General features: G+C 40.6%; 1 protein-coding gene across 4 annotated transcripts in view; it reads right to left on the reverse strand.

Moving 5' to 3' along the window:
• Positions 1–10,335: 10,335 nt before the first annotated feature.
• The window catches only part of ERCC8 (ERCC excision repair 8, CSA ubiquitin ligase complex subunit), a 38,709-nt gene continuing 25,346 nt past the window's right edge, over positions 10,336–23,698 (reverse strand). For all 4 annotated transcript variants that reach the window (XM_062019126.1, XM_062019124.1, XM_062019125.1 and 1 more), the window contains 3 exons: positions 17,430–17,627; positions 11,815–11,901; positions 10,336–10,700 (listed from right to left, as the gene is read on the reverse strand). In XM_062019126.1, coding sequence (XP_061875110.1) covers positions 10,632–10,700; positions 11,815–11,901; positions 17,430–17,627 — 354 coding nt within the window. In that variant the 3' untranslated portion in view covers positions 10,336–10,631. The remainder of the gene's footprint in view (positions 10,701–11,814; positions 11,902–17,429; positions 17,628–23,698) is intronic.

Consider the following 23,698-nt stretch of genomic DNA (forward strand, 5'->3'; position numbering starts at 1 on the left):
TGGCAATAGTTTTATTTAACTAAGTCTCTCTTTAGTTAAATCAGACCTTGACATTTATTTCATCACTTTTCTTAACAACTGTAAGGTTTCAAGAAGCTGCAGGTGACTAGGGAAATAATGATGAACACAGGTCAACTACAAAATGAAAACAGTATTTAAATGGCAGATCTTTAAGACAGTTCTTTTCTACTAACTTGAGTGAACAAGTGTTGCGTGGGAACTAATGAGCTGCTTCTTCATAGACAAGTATTGCACTGAGTCCAAGTGAGTTAGGAAACAGCTAATGTTATTCCAGAAACTGGAATACGTTAACATAGGGTTACAAAAAGGCTAATGAAACCTCCCTCCCGTTTTCCTTATTTGGCGGTACAGTTCTGCTCTGACATAGCAAAATGGCTTTCAGATCAAAGCTTTCCTGTTCTTCTGCTCAGAACCCTATCTGGACTGGCAAACCACTATATGCACATAAGCACATAGCCTCACTAGACAAATAGAAATGCAGAAGAAAGGGGAGGACAGACCTAGGGACTGCCCAGAGAGGTAGAGTGATACTTCAAAAGCAAACAGAACTACCAATTCTAAGCAGAAGAACTTGATGGATAAGTAAAAGGCTGAGGACTTCGGTGGAGATACAGGCCAGGGTTAAGTCTAGAGAGCTATATGCAGGCATGGCTGTATGCAGCAAAGAAAGGAGATGCAAATTAGGAGGAAGGATTGTGAAGTCTGCTGGGGAGAGAGGAGGAGGAGGCAGGGATTGAGGACCATGAAAGATCTGTAATTTAATTAACCCTAAGTGAAGCAATGCAGATAGAAGATAGAGAAGATAGAGCAGTGTGAAAGCTGTTGCTTTAACAGCTCCTGTACACTGACCATCTGGAGCAGGACCTTCATCTCAAGGTTCAGGAGATCAGGGCACCACAGAAGTGAGCACTGGCCTTGGTGATGCACCACTGCATCATGGAAGGTTGTCAAATGTTCATACACTGTTCATCCTGGGGCACCAGCAGAGCTCTGCTTTCTATCAACTAGAATGGTTCCTTTGTTTCCTTTCTCTATGTACTGGTTTTGGCTGGGGTAGAGTAGCTGGTACAGGCAGTATATTTTGGATTTGTGCTGAAAGTAGTGTTGGTAACACAGTAGTATTTTAGCTATGGCTGAGCAGTGCATCAAGGACTTTTCTGCTCCCCACCCCACCAGCAAGTGGGACGGGGGTGCACAAGGAGTTGTGAGGGGACACTGCTGGGACAGCTGACCCTAACTAACAACAGGGATATCCCAGACCATATGGCATCATGCGTAGCAATAAAACTAGGAGGAAGTCTGGCACACAGGCCACTGCTCAGGGATTGGCTGCACATCATCTGGTTGGTGGTGAGAAATTATTTTCACTTGCCTTTCTTGGGTTTTATTTCTCTCTCTTGGTTATTTCCCTTTTCATTACAGTTTTTATTACTACTATTAATACTACTACTATTATTATTACTATAACTACTATTATATTAAACTGTTCCTATTTCAACCCATGAATTTTCTAACTTTCACCCTTCCAGTTTTCTTTTCCCCATCCCATTGAGAGTGAGCAAAGACCTGTGTGGAGCTTAGTTGCTGACTGGGGTTAAACCACAACACACTGTCTTCATTTTTGTTGTGCCTATCCAGCTTAATGCTTGAGCAGTCTCCTGAACTATTTGATCACTTTCCACCTTTTGACTTGCATTGCTTTTCCTCTCCTTGGCAGGTAAAAAAAACTCTGCTGGCACAATTTTCAAGGCCGCTGGAATGTATGACAAACCTTCCTACCAATATGAGATGTACCAGTGAGACCTTATCCATATTTAAGGCACAGAGAGCAAATCTAGAAACCAACCTAGGGGAATTCTGCCAAGCAGCAATATCTTTATCACACCTCAGAGTTCTGCATAGCCACATTTAACATAGTAGACCATCACTGACTGCTATTTAAACTACTTTTATATACTTTGTTAGTCAATCTAAACTGTAATAGGTGTCCATAGTGGCAGAACAGGATTAAGCAGCTGTTTCAAACATTCATTTAGGCCCTCAGGTATATTAGCTGTGTTCAAAACAATTAAATGTTCTGGAAAATTTCTTTATAAACAACTATGAACAGCATACAGGTGGCAAAGTTCCAACTTTGCAACTCTAGAGGTGCTTTCTTTTTTTTCCTTGGGAAACAATTTATGCAACACCCTGAGACTATGCAATACACTTCAAGTAAGTGCCAAATGTGACCATTTCCCACAATGTGCAGAAGAACTGCTTAGTGTAAGTCTTCTATTGCACCAGTGGCAGTGCAAAACCACAGAACATCATCAGGTCTTAGAATACCTAAGATGCTTAGCTTCCCTTCACATAGACCATAAGGCATCATTCAGGTACGAAAATATATTCTCTTGGTCATATACTCCATCTGGAGGAAATCGTGGTGGGCAAAAGAGGAGAGCCTCATTCAAACCTACTGTTTTGTAAAGTCCCCAAAGATTTCTTTTCATGTTTACTAGCATGAGAATCATAATCAGATGATTTCCTGAGGTGTTACAGAACAGTGTAGGAGGTGATAGCAACAGTAATTAACTGTTGAGCAACACGAGACACTCCCTATTGAATGCCACAAAACACGAGAACTTCATATTCTTACCATACACCTACTGCTTAGCGTGTCTTTTATCACAGCAAAGATGGACTCCCCAAACTGCTGCACTCATTGTGTCCTCTTGACACAGCGTATCTGTTTTCTGTAGCACATAGGAAAGAAGCATCTGAATGCAGTAACACAGTAGTCCAGTTGTTGCAGAATTAAGCTCCATACAGGTGAATTGATGCAGCATCCTCACAAGGTATATTGCACTGTGATGGTGGGATTGCTCACAAAAGCTAGAGTTCACACCTCTGTAATTATGCTACTGCCTGTAAAACAGACGTATCCTAAGTCAGAGGAAAGGATTCTCATTTTTCTCTTTCTTTTTCCCAGGCTAGCCTGCCTTTCTTAAAACAGCATGGACAGACTAAAGATCTACCATACAGCCCAAGATATATTTGTGTGGATGAAAGTGAGACATTACAGGCAAGCATTAATAGCAACAGCTCCTTCAGACACCATCCTGGACTACTAACAGAAAAGATTAAGAACCAACTTTAAATTTTAAGTACAAATGGAACTGGCTGGCTACCAAATGTAAGTTTGCTCTTGCCAATAATCTCCATCAAAAGAATCATCTGTTTCTTCCTTCATTATGTATCTGGTTCTTGAGATAACTTTTCTAAAAATATGATATAAAATTCTCTTACAATTCTCTTACTAATTCTGCTGTAACTAGTATAAAGCAAGTACCCTGTTAAATAAATGCATTGCACTCAACAGAAAAGGAAATTCTCAGTATCTTTCCAACATAGCTGCTGAGAACAAGCAAGAAAGTATTTTAATAACCCTCTCTCTGCCCCTCACATTAATCTATTTTGTGTTAAACAAAACCATACTACTTTTGTTGCTGAATAAATTACCCCATTCTTGCTTAAACATGTTACTCTAGATTATAAACATGTCTGTAAATATAACTGGTTGGGCTGTTTTAAACTGCTGATTTTGATGTCCAACCCAACATGAGGAAATTTACTGTTTAATCTTAAAATATTGCTAAAAAACCTGTTTAAGATTGTGGATGCATCCCTGTCCCAGACCTGCAAGAAAAAGGGTGGATTTGTAATCTTTCAAGTGTAAAGACTTCAGTGATTGACTGAAAGTCTCTTTCTTAGCATAAAGCTAAAACATAGTTTTCTGGTTTTGTCTGCTTTAGTTTGAAAGCAAATGGTGATAAAATGAAAATTAAGAACAAAGCTGTATGCCTATGTATTTTTTTTTTCTTCCACATGTAAACAGAAAGCTGTCTTAATAGCCCCAAATATTTTTCTTCAGTCTCTTGGGCTTGGCGGAATTTGGCAGGACTGGATGTTGTTAAGCGCTACCAGCGTGGTGGATGACATCAGTTACCTCTCATCTGGGCAAAACGCGTGGGTTGCTGGGTAAGGCTGACTACACAGCACACTGTTACGATTAGAAGGGATGAGGCTGTGGGGAGTAGTTATGCACTTGTCTGTATTCCTGGCCTCTCAGTCATTCCTTTTTATCCTTCATTCCCACTGTTTCTATAAAACAGACTAAAAGAAAACAAAACCAAGAAGAGGATGGAAGAAGGCATGTCCATTTCATAACTCAGCTTTAACCACACAAAGGGACTTTATTGATACATTTTACATACATCTGTTTAGTTGGATATTATAAGCATTAACCTCTGTCTACTAAAACCAGTATACTGCCTTCAAGAACATCTCTCAGATGTCAAAACCCCAGCAAACATCTCAGTGGCTCAGAACATGGCCAATACTCAAGCTTTATGGACTACTTTGTGTCAGCTCCCATGTTTTACACACTAGAAATACATATCTAGATAGTTCCCGTGGTTTAACTGATATGCCTTTGACTTGACCACGCACTGCAAATTTTGCTTGTAGGAAGCTAACAATGGGCTTATCCATTCATTGTGGCAGAGCCTGGATCTATGTGCAATGAAGAGATTAGTTTTCAACCGTATGTACTAGACTTTTACCTGCATTAAAAAATGAGGTAGTAAGAAAACCAAGAACTATTCTCCAATGGTGACAAAGCAGTGGCAATTTAAATATATCTTGTGTACATACTTATATGTATGTGGACACATATGTCTCTATATCTCCATTCAAATTAGGACAAGGACTATAAAAATGTAACTGTCAATTCTACTAATGGTCCCAAATCTAAGAACTTTTCAGCTTTGCCATGACAGGAATCTTCCATTCTGGTCCCTAAGCTGATTCAGTATATGAGGAACTCATTCAAATTGTCTGGATGCATTCCTCTGTGACCTGATTGAGGAGAATTTGCTTTAGTAGAGGACTGGACTGGATGATCTCTAGAGGTCCCTTCCAAACCCTACCATTCTGTGATTCTTGATAAAAAAACCCAGATGTAATATGCAGTGAAAAGCCTGATCTGACTACAAATCCAAACAATGCAAAAATAAGTGGCTAACAAATCCCTACATTTTTAGCCTTGTCAGCCTACATGTAAGAGAGAGGTAAGCACATGGTGTTGTTTTTCCCAATACCTGGGAATTAACCATATTTAAATTCTCATGTGCTAATACTTTTTCCAGGCCTGTGTACAGGAGAAAAAAAATAGAACCAGGTTTTTGCTTGGATGTCTAAATACTGGACTCTTTCTGAGCACCATAACATAGTGTGGTGGTTTAGCCCTGGCTGGGTGCCAGGTGCCCACCAAGTCATATCACTCCTCCTCCTAAACTGGACAGGGGAGACAAAAAAAATATACTGAGTGGTCTATATGTTGAGATAAGGACAAAGAGATCACTCTGCAATTAGTGTCATGGGCAAAATAGACTCAACTTGGGGAGAAATAGTTTGATTTATTAACTAACTATCAGAACAAAGAGATCAGAAATAAAACCAAATTTTAAAACACCTCTCCCCAACCCTCCCTCCTGCCAGGACTCTCTTTCCTTCCCCCCCAATGGCACAGGGAATGGGGAGCAGCAGCAGCAAAAGGAAGACCCCAACAAATGTGAGCCCACTGCAGGCAAACTAGAGGCAAAGGACACAGAAAAGGCTGAGGTACTCCATGCTTCCTCAGCACCGTCTTTAGTGGCAAATCTGGACTTTAGCAACTCCACATCCCTCAGACCACTCAGAAGTCCGGAGCAAGGAAGGTGTACCCTTGGTGGAGAAGGATAAGTTAGGGAATAGTTACAGAAACTAAACATGCACAAGTGCACAGTGCTCAACTAGATGTACCCACAAGTGGCTGACCTCACTGCAAGACTGCTTTCAATTATCTTGGAAAGGTGACAGTGAATGTCCTGAGTTTGGCTGACATGGAGTCAGCTGAGAGGTCACAGTCAGGACAGCTGACCCAAACTTACTAGGGGATATTTAACACCACATAGGTCATGCTCAGTATATAACCATGGGAGATGAATGAGGGCAGGAGGGATCTGGAGCAGGCTGGGCATTGGGTTCAGATGGTGACAAATGGCACTGTACATCACTGATTTCATATACTCTCTGATAAGTATTATTGTTGTTACTGTTTCTTCTCTCCTTGTGTCATCCTGTTAAACTGCCCTTATCTCAACTGAAAAGATTTTGTCTTTTTCTTCCAGTTCTCCTTCTCCTCCCACTGAAGGCAGTGAGCACTGAGCAATTGGGTGTGTGGTGCTTTGTTGCCAACTGGGGTTAAACCACAACAGTTCTTTTTGGCCATCAACATGGGGCCGAAAGGGTTGAGTTAAGGACATACCAGAGCATGCTAAACCAAATTTGTTATGCCTGTTTCTTATGTTAGTTAGTCACTGGTCACAACATTGCTTTCTTTGTTGACATGGTGATGTTATGTACATTGTTATATGCATTATCTATTCCCTGTGGTGATGTTTATCCCCTCTGGGAGAGGGATCAGATCTATCATTTTGCTGTACTGGGTAATGTTGACTTACAGTGTGATTACATCTCTGATCATGAAGTTAAACTGGTATTTCTATATGCCATTGTTGTCATTCCTTGGCTGCCTTCTCTCAGAATTTATCAGTAATCACACCCCACATGGGAAAGATAGTGGGGAGCACTTTCTCCCACTCCTTCACCTCCCATTTCTCCTTCAGGCCAACTACAACAGCTTGTGAGAATTTTCAGTGTCCTTGGGATGCTCAAGCCAGCAAGCTCTTGTTGCTGTGTCTCCTGAAGGTGTTTCAGGTCTTGTTTAGAGATCACAGAATCACAGAATGGTAGGGGTTGGAAGTGGACCTGCTACAGCAGGTCCACCTAGACCAGGTGGCACAGGAACATGTCCAGGCAGGTTTTGTCTCCAGAGGAGACTCCACACCCTTCCTAAACAAAATGTTATTTAAGAATACCATCCAGAGATCTGTCCTAGGGCTGTGCAGTCATGGGTGGAATGGCATGGGGGAGAACATGGGCAGGTGTCTAGAGAACTTCTCACCTCCAGTGGTTTGGAACTTCACTCCTGAACAAACACAGGACCCTAATGAAGTCATAGAATATTTGAAAGAAAAATGCTGTGGCTATTCCTAAGAGGCACAACTTACCACACTGTGCTGGGCCCTGGCCAGTATCTACCAAACACTGCTTGATATTATGCAACGTTCGCAGGAGGAAGGGCAGGAAAACAGACTGACAGGCACTATGGCTACTCGACCTCTCATAACAGGGACTGTGCTACCTCCCCACTGTGACAGGCATTGTGGCTGCTCACTGGTCACAACAGGCACTGCAGCACAGCCAGAGAATTGGTCTGTGCCAGTATCAGTTGCCTCTATGGAGAAGAAGAAATACTCAAAAACCCCCGTTGATTTATTAGGGGACAAGAGTGAATTGGAGTGGTCACAAGAACAGGAAGAAGAGACAGAAGTAGAGATGATCACTTAATCCCTATCCCTGAGTTTGCTGCAGGAAATGTGAAAGGATCTCAGCCGCCATCTGGAGGAGCACATTTTCATGTGGCTGCTCCAATGCTGGCATAATGGGGCCAGCAGCCTGGAACTGGAGGGTAGGGAAGACACACAGCTGGGCTCCCTATCTAGGGAAGGGGGCACTGACAAGGCGATTGGTAAAAGGACATGAGTCCTGAGCCTCTGGAGGTGACTTCTGTCAGTCATAAGGGAAAGGTACCCTCTCAGTAAAGACGTGTCACTCAGACAAGTGGACCACCACAGAGAGAAGTATCCAGTATCTGATCACTGAAGGTGATCTACAATGCTCCAGGTAATGAACAGTTACCAACAGATCCAGATGAAGTCCAATGTACAGCAGTCCTGTGGTGGAAGTTCCTACGAGGTGCTGAATTCCAGTAATTCAAAGAGGATATGTCCTATTCCTCACCTGTACAGGCCCATGTGTCAGCTATCAGGAGATGAGACAGGCACACCTGTTCCTCTGCTGAAGAGAGAATATAGAAGGTACACACACCAGCTTATGCTGTAGTTTCACCTGCACGACCACATCGTTGTCATTCCTATACCTTGGGTGTCTTCTCTTGGAGCCCAATCTATGGGGAATATTGGGGGAAGATATGGTGAGAGGACATAAGGAAGTAGGATAGAAAATCTAATTCAACCCTAGAGGCACAGGTACCTGAGTTACAAGGAAATATAATAACAAAAGGGGACTCTTCCTGGAAAAAAATGCCACTCCGGCCTCCAGTGGGCTGTTTCCTAGGTAGAGCAGAAGGGCTGGTCCCACTTCTGGTCTTCTTGAACACACGTAATTCATGGTTACAAAAAGTGATTAACGACTAAGAAGACCAGTAGTAGAAGGGCCCTGGCTCCAGCCAGGAGGAGGAGAGAGACAAGCGGGTTTATTGGATTGTGGATCCAATGGCCTGGCATGACAGACCCTCAGGAGTACACATGGACAACAGCGCACAATGTACCTTGATGCCATCCCAGCTATGAAGGGGCAGATTGCAGCTGTACTTCTGGGCTGACAGGAGGATCTCAGCAGCTCACTGCTAGACACTGAAGTGAGTCTAACAAGGAACCAGTGGTACCAGCATCTCACTGTGACTGGCCCAGAGGCCCCATGTATCCTTGGCATAAACTGCTGCAGGTGAGGGTACTTCAAGGACCCAAAGCTGCCTTGGAGACAGGGGAAATGGAACAGCTCTCCATCTTACCTGGTCTCTCAGAGGATCCTTCAGCTGTGCAGCTGCTGAGGGCTGAAGAACAGCGGGTGCCAATCAGTACCACAACAGTGCATAGGCTGTAACATTGCACCAGCTGAGACTCTGATTCACATCCACAAGCTGATTCCATGACTGAAGAGCCAATAGATGATCAAAGACTCGCTCAACATCTCCATATAGCCAAAGTGTAATACAAGTGGAAACTGACACTAGACTACCATGGCCTGAAAGAAGTCTCAGCACTGCTGAGTGCTGCTGTACTGGATGTGCTAAACTCCATTTGCCATGGAGTGATCCAGGTTGCACTGGAAAAGGGTGAGGCTCCTGGACACCTGCACGATATTGATGACATTGTGTGGAGCAGCTCAGAAGTTTTTCAGAAAGGGCAGAAAATAGTTCAAATCCTTCTGAAGGCCAGTTTTGCCATAAAACAATGTAAGGTCAAGGGATCTGCACAGCAGATTCAGTTTTTTTGGAATAAAATGACAAGGTATCATCAGCTCCCAATGGATGTGATCAACAAACAACAGCTATGTCTCCACTGAATAGCAAAAAGGAAGCATAAGCTGTCTTAGGCATTGTGGGAAATGCACATTCCAACGTACAGTCAGATTTTAAGTCCTCTCTGTCATGTGACTCAGAAGAAGAATCATTTCAAATAGGGCCCAGAAAATTAACAAACCTTTGAACAACTTAAACAAGAAACAGTACCTGCAGTAGCCCTTGGGACAAAGTGTGAAAAATGTGCTCTACACCACTGCCAGGGAGAATGGCCCGACCTGTAGACTCTGTCAGAAACCATTAGGGGTGACTGGAGGTCAGTGTTTTGGAGTCAGGGATGGAGAGGATCTGAGGCTCACTACACTCCCACCGAAGAAGAGATATTGGCAGCATAGCAAGTTTGAGCTGCCTTGGAAGTGGTTGGTACTGAAGCACAGCTCCTCTTGGCACCCTGAATGCCAGTGCAGGGCTAGATCTTCAAAGGCAGGGTCCTCTATATGCAAAGGTCCTCTCTAAAAACACTGCAGGCATTAGGACACTTTCAGATTAAAACAGTTTTGAAGGAGTACATTAGATATTCCTAACTTGAAATATCGTCTACTCTCTGTCTTGTACTGTACTTCAAGCCTGTTTTCACTCAGAAATTCTTGCTGACTAGGGAAGTGTGAGAAATTCTTACATACATACATTCAGTCTTAAAAACCTGTTAATCGGAGCAAAAAAACCTCTAATTGAACTAGTTTCTATTCTTCACTTTCTGGGACAGATTTGAGTACTACTTGATGCAGTCACCATATAAATAGTTGAATTGATGATCCCAGCTATACTTCTTTCTGAAGTGAACACTGTATTTATGAAGAAACTAATGAGAAAGTGCAGGCACAAAAACCTGTTGGGTCCCACTGCACATAAGCATTTGAAAATGGATGTAGTCTACTCTATCTAGACAATGATAAAATTAAGCTGGAAGTACTCCCGAGCTAGTATTCCTTCAGGAAAAATTCTCCTTATCTTGGAAACATATCATCTCTTTGTGTATTAGTGATACAAGAAACAATGCAATATCAGCTGGTCCCAAGGGCTTTTATTTTTCCTTTATCAGCTGTTCAGTACTGAATAAAGTGTAGCAATGGTAAGGGAAAGTATAAAAGTGGTAAGTACAAAAAAGTAATCCTTTAGGTTGAACTGTATCAGTGAAGAATGAACACAGAGAATAGTGGAAACTTATTTCTGAAAGACCTTGCTCTAACAGAAGGTTACCAAAAATTCACTTGTAATAAATCTAACACCACCAAATTCTGTAGATAAAGTCTGTGAACACAGTGCCTGAATGTCTGTTTTATATCATTACAATTGCAATTCAGCCTTCATCATCACTGCTGCTCCATGCGTCTTCATATGCTGGATGTAAATGCTGTTGAGGCAGAGACTAAAAAAAAAAAAAAAAAAATCTCAATGGTTTGTTTAATTAAAAATAATAAAATCAAATAAAGTAACGTTAAAGGCAAATTTCAAAACAATGGCACGTATGACACACCTCCACCACGTAAAACTCAAAGCGGCAGTTCTAATCAGAGCTTGGTAAATTACCTTGTTGCTGGGGGTTCATTTTTGTTTTTCAAAATAAGAAAAAACAATTCTCTCACACCAAAATTCTCCCTTAAACCAAAAACTGTCATTTCAGGCCATCTAAACACATGTTTGGTTTAAAGTATTTAGCCTTTAAAAGTACTTGTTTCTTCTTTGCTTAGGAGTAGGCTAGTTTTGAAATGAGCTGTTTTACAAAGCAAAGAAGTTACAGAAATTTTGCACTTCTTATCACCTCCTCATCCAAAAAATGGGAATTTTTGTATTCTTTGAGCCAAAACATTAGTATATCCTGTTCTTTTAACATCACTATAGTTTGTCAGACTGATTCCATGAATGATTCCAATTCTTAAAGTACAAAATTCCCCCCCCTCAAACTGTTCACTGAGATTTTTGTTGCCCAGCTCTAATACAAAGAAAGGGAAAGCACTCTTTTGGAAAACAGAGTTACATACAATCTTCCCTGTAATTTCTGTGTGCCTCACATAGAGAAATAGGCTAATTTAGAATCTCCTTTACTATATTTCTGCATCAACAGTATTTGGTTATGAAGTATAGCATCCTTAATCCTACTGTGTTATACACAGTATATTCTTAAACAATATAAAATCAACAGTCTTTGTCACCTTTCAAATTCCTAAATAGCATAAAATACAGCAGTTGGAAATTAAGTTTGGAAATTAAGGAAGATGAAGTGGAAGTTTGAAGTGTGATAGTCAAATGACAAGCACTACTTTAACTTAAGTGAGACACAAGATGTCTGCAAAGGATTTTACTAGACTATGAAAGAAAACAACCTTTCAAAACCCCACGACTATCAAATTATTGCGCAGAAACCACAGCTGATAGTCCTTTCAATTAGGAACTGTTACAAATTTTGACGGTGAAATATGTAATTTAATTTTCACATCACACAACACTCATAAAAACTTTAGTTCAAACTCACAAATTATTACCTTCTCAGAAATGTCATCAGGAACTGCCTCTCGAAGAGCTGGTATCCATGCAAGGATATTGCAATCTTTGCTACCACTATAAAGTTCCTTTAAGAAAGCAAGCAAAAATTACTTTTACACAAATATACTGAACAGTGGCATAGTTATAATGGTGGGGGAAAATATTGCATTAAATATTTATTTAAAGACAAATATATGATTTGTAATTGTTACTAAAATCTTGAGGAAACATTGTAGATAATATGCCAAAAAAATAAATGGAAGAGTTTTCATGTTTCTCCCTGATTGCACTTCAAACAGCACTATGAACATATAAATGAACTTTATTGCTTAAATACACTTTTCTTCTTCCCTCCCTCATGTATCCTCAGAAGACATCCTGAGAAGACACCCGTTTTAAGAGTTAGGAAGCTTAAGAGATGGTTTATCACAGAATCACAAGGTTTGAAAGGGATGTCAAAAGATCATCAGTCCAACCCTCTGTCAGAGCAGGACCACCTAGAGTAAGTCACACAGGAACTCCTCCAGGTGGGTTTTGAATGTCCCCAGAGAAGGAGACTCCACAACCCACCTGGGCAGCCTGTTCCAGTGCTCTGTCACCCGCACAGGGAAGAAGCTTTTCGTTATGTTTCTTTGGAACCTTTTATGTTCCAGCTTGTATCCATTGCCCCTTGTCCTATCATTAGCCATCACTGAGAAGAGTCTGGCTCCATCCTCCTGACATCCACCCTTTATGTGTTTGTAAACATTAATGAGGTCACTCTAAGCTAAAGAGCTCCAGCTCCCTCAGCCTTCCATCACAAGGGAGATGCTCCACTCCATCATCTTGGTCGCCCTGCGCTGAACTCTCTCCAGCAGCTCCCTGTCCTTCTTGAACTGAGGGGCCCAGAACTGGACACAATATTCCAGATACAGTCTCATGAGCACAGAGTAGAGGGGGAGGAGAACCTCTCTTGATCTACTAACTAGCCCCCTTCTAATACATGCCAGGCCTCAAAAGCATCTAGTAATCCATGTCAGAAGAGTGCTTATGTATGGAACAAAGAAGTATTAAGAAAACATAGTTTCAGCATGCCTAGGGAAGGAAAAGAACAAATAAAGAACAATTTGAAGCCTGTATCCTGTTGGGAAGGCACAGATCAGAAAGGCCAATTTATTATTTTTAATATAAATAACTCTATTTATTGTGGTAATGACTAAGGACTGAGATCCCACTGTGCAAGGCACCCTGCAAACACATGGAAGCAAACAATCTCTACACCAAACAGCTGGTAGTCAAATATAGCTTAGTTTTCTCAGTTCTTTATTAAAGGAAATACAGAGTTCTTTGTCACTTTAAACTCAGGAAATTTTGCTAATGCAAAATACTGCAATATCTTTGTAGTAAATTTTGTACTAATAATGTTTCTGTTTTCCAATGTACTACTTAAATCAACACCAATGAAGATATTCTTACGTCATCCATTTTGAATCATACTCCTGCATGTTCAATGTCTGACAACTCTTGAGTGTTGCCATGCCTTTAAAATGCCTGAGTGAAACATTTTTTCTGTCTTCAGGCTGACAGAATGAAAGCCTTGCTTTAAGCATGTTGGCTTTTACATTTAAAGTAGCAACTGTGTACATATACGTACATTACTAACACAATTATTTAAGATACATTCAATAAATGATTACAGCTCTGTCTTTACAGAGTCTCTCATATTATTTATATTTCATTCTAGAACTGCATGAATTATACTGACATAACAGCTGGTGCAGGAACTTAATGCCTAGTTCCTGTAAATATGCATTTATGTGGGTAAACTTATTTAAGAGAGCAGATGTGATCATTTTTGTAAAATTGGTCCCACATATGGTAGGAAGTTCTTTGCATATAAAATACAGGATCAGAGTTTATAATGTCATGAAATATCCTAATTATCTTGCTTAAAAGAAGACAGGTCAAAATTACACCAAGGTATAGGTCAAATCTCACTTTATGCTATCAGCAGTACTCTACCCAGGCCTCCTGTCTTTGATAGGATACAGAATATCACTTAGAACTCTACCTCTTTCCACACCAAAATCTTTCCTTATGAGCAACGTTGTAGCACCATCAAAACACTTCCATTTAACCTTTATTACCACTTGTCTTATGTTCTGATCCTGGCATTGCAAGATCCTTAGTTAATATCCATGGAGTGAATACTACTTACAATTAATTATTACAGCGAGAAATGGTGACTTCTATTGTGCCAAAACAGGAGGTAGTGAGATCCACCCATGTTTACAGTATAATATATGGCAATGTTATGCTTTAGGACTCTGAAGAAAGATTGCAAATAAAACCTAATTGAACTTTGAGTTACCTGGCTGCCCTGATGGGTTGTTGAGTCTCCTTCTCCGAGGGCATTCAAAACCCACCTGGATGAGCTTGTGTGTGACCTACTCTAGGTGGCCTGCTTTGGCAGGGGAGTTGGACTAGATGATCTTTTGAGGTCCCTTCCAGCCCTTGAGATTTTGTGTGTACTGCCTAACAGTGGATTTGTCAAATACCTTTACAGATGTCACTGGCATTTCTTGAATAGTAACTGTCGTTTGAAGCAAAATTGTTTCCTGCTACCTAAAATTTTACGTTATTTGCGCTTTACTCCATTTCTTTTTCCGAAAGGGAAACATAGGTCTTGTTTATTTAAATTATTTTAAGCAGCTAATATGGCACAACAGTATCTAGCATATTTGATACAACAGTAAACATAATTTAAGAGATGACACACTGAAGATTTCCTCTTCCACACCACCCTTAAAATTACAAACCTCCTCTTAATTTAATGGCTCTTATTAAGTAGAAAAACTCTGCAGTTGTTACTCAGCGAGACTAACATCTTATTAACTTTATAGACATATTTACCTAAGAACAATTTAGGCCAACAATAATGCAGTGGATTTTATAGCTCTCTTCCCAGGATCTCAAGAGGCATATACACACACATTAACTATACATCACACAACTCTGTGGAGACAGCTCCACAAAATATCTCAAACAGAAAAAATATTCCACGCAAATCTGCTAATTAATTTGGACCTCGTAAGAACAGACGAAAACTACTGCCATTGGACTGTAAATAGCTAATTGCATGGGTATCTGTGATCATATTTGATTACATGGTTCAGAGCAAACAGAAGACGCTTGTCACCTCAAAAACACAATTGGTGCAAAGTTTATGTTCCTTTTAAAGCCTATTACAGTTGAGTCAAAACAAAGGTAGTGATTAAAATACAGTTAATGAAAAAAAAAGAATGGGAGGGACTGGCAGCAACCAATATCAATTAGAATTTTCTTTTTTTTTGAGTGAGGGTAGGCAAAATTCCCTCAGCAGGAGTAAAGACAGCTAAAGAAGTTTAGAAGACTGCTAAATGTGAAGGCAACTCTTAACCATAATAGAGACTTACTACTAGATGGAAACTACGCAAAACTGTGTAGTCTTTTTTTCATATGAGGATAATCTAGTAATTTCAAATGTGTTAACAAGCAAGAAAAATGTTAGAAGGCCATCCACTATATATTTCACTATTAGATGCATAACTTAAAGAGTTCTCTAAAAAAGCTTCTATCTTAAATTAATAATGTTTTAATATGTATTAAAATACCACAAAGCTGCAATTGAGCTAAAAAGTGGAATGAGAGAGACACAAATGAACTGACATTTCTTTAATCCTAAACAAGACAATGGAAAAGGTGATTAAATGATTCTGTTACTGTAGAGTTAAGATACAGGAATATAAACAACATCAGTAAACATGGTCTGCAAGAAAGCACATTTGTCAAGGAAAACAGATTTTATTTACAGTTAGTAAGTGAAAATAGAAATGTACACCTGTGGATAACTTTGTAACATATGGAAGACATCTGTGTTCTCAGAAATGGAGTTTTATCTGAGAAATCATAATTTCTAATGGAATTATACAAAGATTGATGAATGTATTTAATTGATTAAAGACAGAATGAGCTATTTGGAAGTACAGGTTTGAACAGAGTCAAAACAACACTACCGCTACTTTGGTATTGACACATTAATACGATTAAAAGCAGAGCATTTGAAGAAAAAGAAAATTCAGTCACACTCCTAGAATATAGAACTAAATTCTGGAAAAGGGCAATTCTTAAAGAATTGGGCATCACAATGGAGAAACAAATGAAGCTGTTGTCAACATAAACCTATGGCTATAATGGTTGATGCAATTCTTGTGCTCGTGCTCACACACAGGCAATTCTTTTCTAAGGATCTTAAATGCCACGACAGAGACATTATAAGGAAAATTGCATTTACATGTCTGGAAAACATGATTAACAGTGAGATTTAAGCTTATCAGAAAGAACATCAAAGACAACTTATTATAAACACATCAGCCTTTTTGTTGGGAAACTATGCTTAGAAATGCAAAGGGCCTTTTAAACTAGTCAATATCAGTCCAAAAAAGATCTGTATCAGCTATACTGTGAATATTCTACCTTTCAGTGTATCCAGTATTGTACTGCCTATTCATGCCAAAACTGGTTTCCACATCTAACAAGGCTTATTAGCTTGGGCTCTATTGCTTCACTTGTAACAAGTCTTAAACTTTCATGGAAGTCCATCTTAGTACCTGGAAAACATTGTTTCAGTCAAAGGTATGGGATTCAAAGCAAGAGCTACCAGATTCACTTCTATACGTATTGTATATATGTATTGGTCATTAATAGATATCCACATACTCTTTCTGCCTCAGATACTTCTGCCTGATGATTCTGAAACAAAAACATGAGAATGGAGAAACTGCAATATGAAGTACAATCCTGAGTACCCGAGGGCCACTATGCAAGAGCCTTAAAAGCCATACTGACATACCACTCTGATCCTGCCACGTTATAAGCCATGAGAAGAATCTGATGCAAGGTATCTCATAATAAATTAAACTTTGCTATCCTTAGGCCTTTTATTACAAAAGATACCATAGGGGAGACACAAAGAAAAAAAAGCAGAGAAAAAGTAAAAATAAGGCTGTTTGCACCACAAGTCCCTGTAATGCTATGGTATTTCTTAGATTAAATGTTCTCAGATTAATTTAATCAGCTCAGCATGTTCTTAGCACTTCATTCAAATTGTTTATAGACCTCATGATCAGTGTAACTGCAGGCAATTGAGCAAGATCGCCTTAGCAAAGTACTTGAGAGGTCTCTCAGTACTGATAGGAATACTAATCCCCCTCAACTTCACTTTTTTTCTTACTATGATTAATTAGTCTTAAGTAGCTCAGAGAACAACAAATGCCTTCTCTTCAGTATTAGAGAAAACAGGCAAAAGCCTTAACACAATATGACACTAATGACAAGAAGCAAAAAGTTACTATAAGTATATTGAAAAGTTATATATGTGAGATGGAACAATCAGTGGAAGGAACACAAAATATAAATGACCGTCTCAAGAACCTGGCCAAACTTTTCTTGATTGACTCGTAGGCCACAGAACTCCTTCTTATATCAAGATCTTCTATTACAGCAAATCCCTGAAAAACTAACTTTTTCTGCAAATGGTTAGGCAATTTGCATAAATACTCCAGGTTGTCTGAAATATTGTTTGTACTTCACTTACCTGAAAATTAGGTTGAAATACACAGCAGTCAACAGTACTGTAATGCCCTCTAAGCACAGTTATCAGTTCTCCTGTGAAAACTGTATAAATAGCAATGGTACTCCCATAGGGTACAAAGGCAAAATCTGGATTACAGCCACAAGAGATGGTGAATTTGAGTCCTTTTCTACTTTCATTACAGACCTTCCCATAATTCACCTGCAAAATGAAGGATTATGCAGTTAGCTATATTAACTAAAATGATGAGAAATAGCTTCAGAGAAAAAGGTCAATTTCATTACTTCTTTAATAACCAATAAAATGAATTTTAAGTTTCCCAATGTTAGTACAGCTCTTGAGATTAACTATTACAGATGTCTGTCAAGAGAATAATTTTTCTATTCATTAAAGTTCACTCTCCTTAATATCAACTTTAAGAAAGGGAAGGAAAGATATGCTTAGAAATTAGTAATTCCACAATTTGAAACAGAATTTGCACAGGTTGTTGCATGCTAGATCTTCACTGAGCACCTAAACTCTCAGAGAAATTAGAACTGATTCAGGAATTACTACCCGAAGCACATTTATCGATGATACAACACAATGATTTTTTTTTCTCAGATATTGAAACTATTAGAAGAACTCATTACGCACAATAGTATAGTTATAAGTCATGGAATCATAGAATAGTTTGGGTTGAAAAAGACCTTTTAAAGGTCATCTGGACCAGCTTCCCCTCCAATAAATAAGGACATCTTCTATTTGATCAGGTTGCTCAGAGCCCCATCCAAACTGACCTTGAATGTTTCCAGGGATGGTGCACCTACTACTTCTATGGGAAACCTGTTCCAGTTTTTCACCACCTTCATCATAAAGAATTTCTTCCTTGTATGTAGTATGAATATACTCTGTACTCTGTCCGTTTAAAACCATTACTCCCTGTGCTATCACTATAGGCCCTGCTAAAAATGTCAGCTCCCATCTTTCTTATAAGCCTGCTTTCATTACTGAAAGGCTGCAACAAGGTCTCCCCAGAGTCTTCCCTTCTCCTGGCTGAACAACTCCTCAACTCTCTCAGCCTGACCTCATAAGGAGCTGTTGCATCTCTCTGGTCATTTTTGTGTCCCTCCTCCGGACCTGCTCCAACAGGCCCACGTCTTCCCTGTGCTGAGGACCCCAGAGCTGGACACAGCACTACAGGTGGGGTCTCACCAAAGTGGAGCAGAAGGGCAGAATCCCCTCCTCCACCTGCTAGCCACACTGCTTTTGATGCAGCCCACGACATGGTTGGCTTTCTGGGCTACAAACATACATTGCTGCGCAATGTCCATCTTTTCATACACCAGTACACTCAAATTCTCAATAGGGCCTCTCTCAACCCCTCCAACTGCCAGCCTGTATTGACACCGAGAGCTGCACTGACCCATGTGCAGCATCCTTTCAGTTGGTCTTGTTGGACCTCCTGAGGTTTCCGTGGGCCTACTTCTCAAGCTTGTCCAGGTCTTTCTGGATGAAATCTCATCTCTCAGGTGTGTCAGCTGCACCAGTCATCTGCAAAGTCGCTGAGCATGTACTTGATCCCACTGTCTGACTGATCCCACTGATGACATCACATAGTTCTGGTCTCTGTACTGCAAGACTTTGGTCCGTGGATAGAACAAAAACTGATCTACACTACCTGCTACCTTGTCAAGTGTCCTTTGTTTGTCAGAGTTGACAGATGTTGCAGAAAACTACATTTCCAATGTGTATGTGCCAGTAGGATGGCAAAGAACAGAAGCGTCAGCCTGGACAACACGAGAACAAGCTCTATGCATTTCTCAGCAAATCCGTTGCTGTGAGAAGGAACAGAAGAAAAACATCTGCAATGTCAGGAATGGTTCTGCATCTGTCCTTCATGATTTACCAAGAAACAAACACAAGCTGGAACACTGGAAGTTCCACTGCGACCTGAGAAAAAACTTCTTAGCTGTGACAGTGGGAGAGTCCCTGGAACAGTCTGCCCAGGGAGGTCGTGGACGTTCCTTCTCTGGAGGTTTTCCTGGACATCTTCCCATGTGATCTAATCTAGGTAGACTTGCTTTAGCAATGGGTTGGACTGGATGATCTCTCAAGATACCTTCCAATCCCCACCACTCTGTGATTAGGAGATGAATATGCAATACAAAAACAAGATTACGCAGAAGGATGGTGTTAAGTAAAGAGCAAAGTAAAAAGATTAGAAGAAAAAGACATATGAAGGAGAAGCAAATAAAGAATAACTTGCTAAATTATCATGGATTAGGTAAGAGTTGTGTTTTTGGGTTTTTTTTGGTTTTTTTATTTTTTTTTTTAAAAAAAAAAGGCTAGTCTTCTAAGCAACTCAAAATCACCACTGAGAAATCCAATACTATTCCCTATAATGGGAGCAGTGATATCAGCAAATGCTACTTTTTGAAGATCTGGCTTGTGAGGTGTCTAGGAAACCTTGCAAATAAGAGTAGTATGAGAAGTATAGCTTATTAGCATCACACTAATATGCTTCAAGTTCTTGACAAATCCTACACAGATAAAAATCTCAAAGGCTGAGAGTTTCCAAACATTCTAGGAAATGCTCCAGTTGGATATACCAGTCTAATTAGGTCCTATCAGACATCAAAAGTGTATTCAGAGGTAAATACAGAAACATATGACAATAGTATAGCTTACCTCTAAACAAACTTAATTAAACCAAAACATTAAGAATTTTGACAAATAAAACATACATTTTTTCATGAAGAGGAACATCTGAAATTCATACAATATTTTATGATTTAATGAAAGTATGTTTTCTAATAAAAATATTATTTTAAACTTAACACTACATAGCATTATATTAAAATATTTTGGTTTCAAATAATATTGACCTATAACCTATGCCCTTAATTTCTGCTGAAAAACAATGATCCACTTACATGTATAATGTTAGCAAAGCTCTCTGGGTTAATTTTAGAGCTCTCTACCTAGACCTCATGGCCAATAGTTAAGAAAAAAAACCCCAAAATGCTAACGGCATAATCTTTTGACAGCAGTTAACAGGTTTATAAAGTTTATTGGGCAATTATTCTAGTACAACTGTCTTGCTTTGTCAGGTTGATCCATGCTACATCATACAACTGTCTGAATTCAAAGTTTGGGGCAAATATAAGCATCAGTCAGTATGAACCAGGCAAAGAAGACGATTTATTGCTGTTTTTAAAGTATGCCCTATCATAGCAAAGAGCACTTACGTTAGTAAAGTATAACAAAACAGACTTCTGAGAAAATCTCTCTACATTATCATAGAAATGTATACAAAGACAGTTTGATTAGCATACATGTACATCAACATTTTTTCACATTGAAACCATATTTTCTTGAGATGTGGAGTTTATGTCATTTCATTTGTTAATAACACTGCTCATTTTGTTAAAACGGTGTTAGTAAATATTGACTGTGTCAAATCTTGTTAATGCTGGTCAATGACTGCTGGTCAAGAGCAACTGAACTCCTTTACCCAGCATGTAAGCTTTAACAGCAACAATTCCCAAGCCACAACACTGCTCATAACAAAGGCATGTACAATGAAAGGGCAGAGTGGAGGCTAGAAAAACAGAATTATATAGATGCAATCAGTGCAAATGGTCCTGAATTATACAGGAGCAATGGAAAGGAATGGATGCTGCCAAAAGAAGAAAGATGCTAAAAATTGTCTTTGTCCTTTGAGTAAAGAGAAAGGTTGTTTCCATTTAATACTTCCTATACTCAGTGAATTGGGACTTTCTATTCCTTTTCAGTGATAAAGGACGTAAGCAAGATATGTACAGCTTCAATATTCTTTTCCCCAACTAACTGAAACAATCCATTAGGCCCCAAACTTGGCTCACTGCTTAACAAAAATCATGTGTATCACCTTACTTCTGTAGGATGCTTAGGGACCTATGCTTCTGAGGTAACTGTGTCACAGGTGCCCTAGAGTTCAAGAACTGCAGCGCCTGGTGAAAGTGCTGCAGGAAACCGTGAGTAGACTGTGTAGTATTAGAGGGGCAGAGATGGAGATGGACAGAGGCTTCCACAGTCAGGTACAAGCCTGCAGTGAATCCGATATGCCTTGGACCATGGTTACAAAAAAAAGAAGGGCAAGGGCTCACCTTCAAAGCTGTCCTTCCAGAACGCCCACTACAAACAAATATGAGGCACTGGTGTCAAGGGACTTCACAGCAAGCTCCAGAAGGGGAAATCCCAGCAAACAATTCACCATCAGCTGTTCCATCAGAAACAGGTAATGGGCACCTTAGAAAGAAGCAACGAGATGGGTGCTTGTGGTGGGTGACTCATTGCTAAGAGGCACCAAGAGATCCATCTGTTGACCAGATAAGGAGTCCTGAGAGGTGTGCTGCCTGCCAGGAGCCAAGGTCTGTCATGTGGCTGAGAGTGCCATGGCTCATCAGGGAAATGGGCTACTATCCCTTACTCCTGTTCCATGTAGGTATGAATGATGTCATAAGGCATGACATCTCCAGAACCAAAAAGGATTTTAAAACCTTGGGGAAGCAAGTGAAAGGTAGGGTGGCTCAGGTTATTTTCTCTTCTATCCTGTTCACCAGAGAAAAAGGGAAGTCAACAATGAAAAAATCAGGCAAGTTAACTCCTCACTAAGAAGCTGGTGCCGGTGGGAAGGTTTTAGATTTACAACAACAGATCCCTCTTTGGCAACTATAACTTGATAGGACAGGATGGAATTCATCTCTCCTATAAAGGCACTGGAATATGTGGGAATAGGCTAGCCAACTTGATCAAGACGGCTTTAAACTAAAGGACTTCGAGGGTGGGGGGAGAAGCAATACAGAACAAGCTATCAGGTCTAGCAGGGAAACAGGGAAGGGAAGAGAATGCAATGGTAAGTGCCCCTCATTTGTACTCTGTGTTGAGATGCAGATGGCTGACCACCCTGAGGGAGAGCCAAACCAGGGAGGAACCTCCTGCACCCGTCCAAGGAAACCTGTGTGTTTGAGTAAGCCCCTGGGCTGACTCTACACCAATGCACGCAGCCTGGGGAATAAGCAGGAGGAACTGGAGATGTGGGTGTGGATGTGGGGCTACGACCTCATTGAGGTCACAGAGACATGGTGGGCAGCTGCCATGACTGGAGCACAGCCATGGAGGGCTATGGATTGTTCAGGACAGACAGACTGACAAGGCGTGGAGGTGGAGTTGCTCTCTATGTGAGAGAGCAATTAATGTGAATTGAGCTCTGCCTGGGTGGGGATAACGGGCAGGTTGAGTGCTTCTGGGTGAAAATTAAGGAGCAGGGCAAGGCAGGGGATATTGTTATAGGAGTCTGCTACAGGCCACCTGATCAGGAGGAGGATGTGGATGAGGCTTTCTACAAACAGCTGAAAGCTGCCTCACGATCACAATCTCTGGTCCTCATGGGGGACTTCAACCATCCTGATATTTGCTGGGATGGCCACACAGCCAAGAACACGCAGTCCAGGAGGTTCCTACAGAACTTCCTGTCACAAGTGATTGAGGAACCAAAGAGGAAAGGTTTGCTGCTGGACCTGGTACTGACAAATAAGGAAGGTCTGGTTGGGGATGTGAAGGTTGGAGGTAACCTCAGCTGCAGTGACCATGAGATGGTAGAGTTCAAGATCCCGTGTGGAAGAGGCAGAACACAAAGCAGGACTCTGACCCTGGATTTCAGGCGAGACAACTTTGGCCTCTTCAAAGATCTACTTGGATGGATCTCATGGGATATGATTCTAGAAGACAGAAGTGCCAATGAGAGCTGGTCAATCTTCAAGCACCACATCCTCCAAGTCCAGGCTCAGTGTGTCCCAACGTGCAAGAAAGGAAGAAAAGGAGATAGGAGGCCTCCATGGATGAGCAAGGATCTGCTGGGACAACTCAGGCAGAAAGCAGCCATCTATGAGAGGGGGAAACAGGGGCTGGCTTCTTGGGAAGAGTACAGGAACATTGCCAGGGCATGCAGGGGTGCAGCTAGGAAGGCTAGAGCCCTTCTAGAATTAAATTTAGCCAGGGAAGTTAAGGACAGCAATAAGGCATTTTTCAAGTACATCAGCAGCAGAAGGATGGTGAGGGGGAATGTGGGCCCGCTGCTAAACAGTGAGGGTGCCCTGGTGTCTGAGGATGCAGAGAAGACTGAACTACCGAATGCCACCTTTGCTTCAGTCTTCACAGCCATGGCTGGCCCTCAGGAAGCCCAGCCCAGCAAGGATAACAGGATGGCCAGGACAGCAGAGGATTTACCCTGGGTGGAAGAGGAAGAG

Source organism: Colius striatus, chromosome Z (genome assembly GCF_028858725.1).
Source record: "Colius striatus isolate bColStr4 chromosome Z, bColStr4.1.hap1, whole genome shotgun sequence".
Classification (NCBI taxonomy): domain Eukaryota; kingdom Metazoa; phylum Chordata; class Aves; order Coliiformes; family Coliidae; genus Colius; species Colius striatus.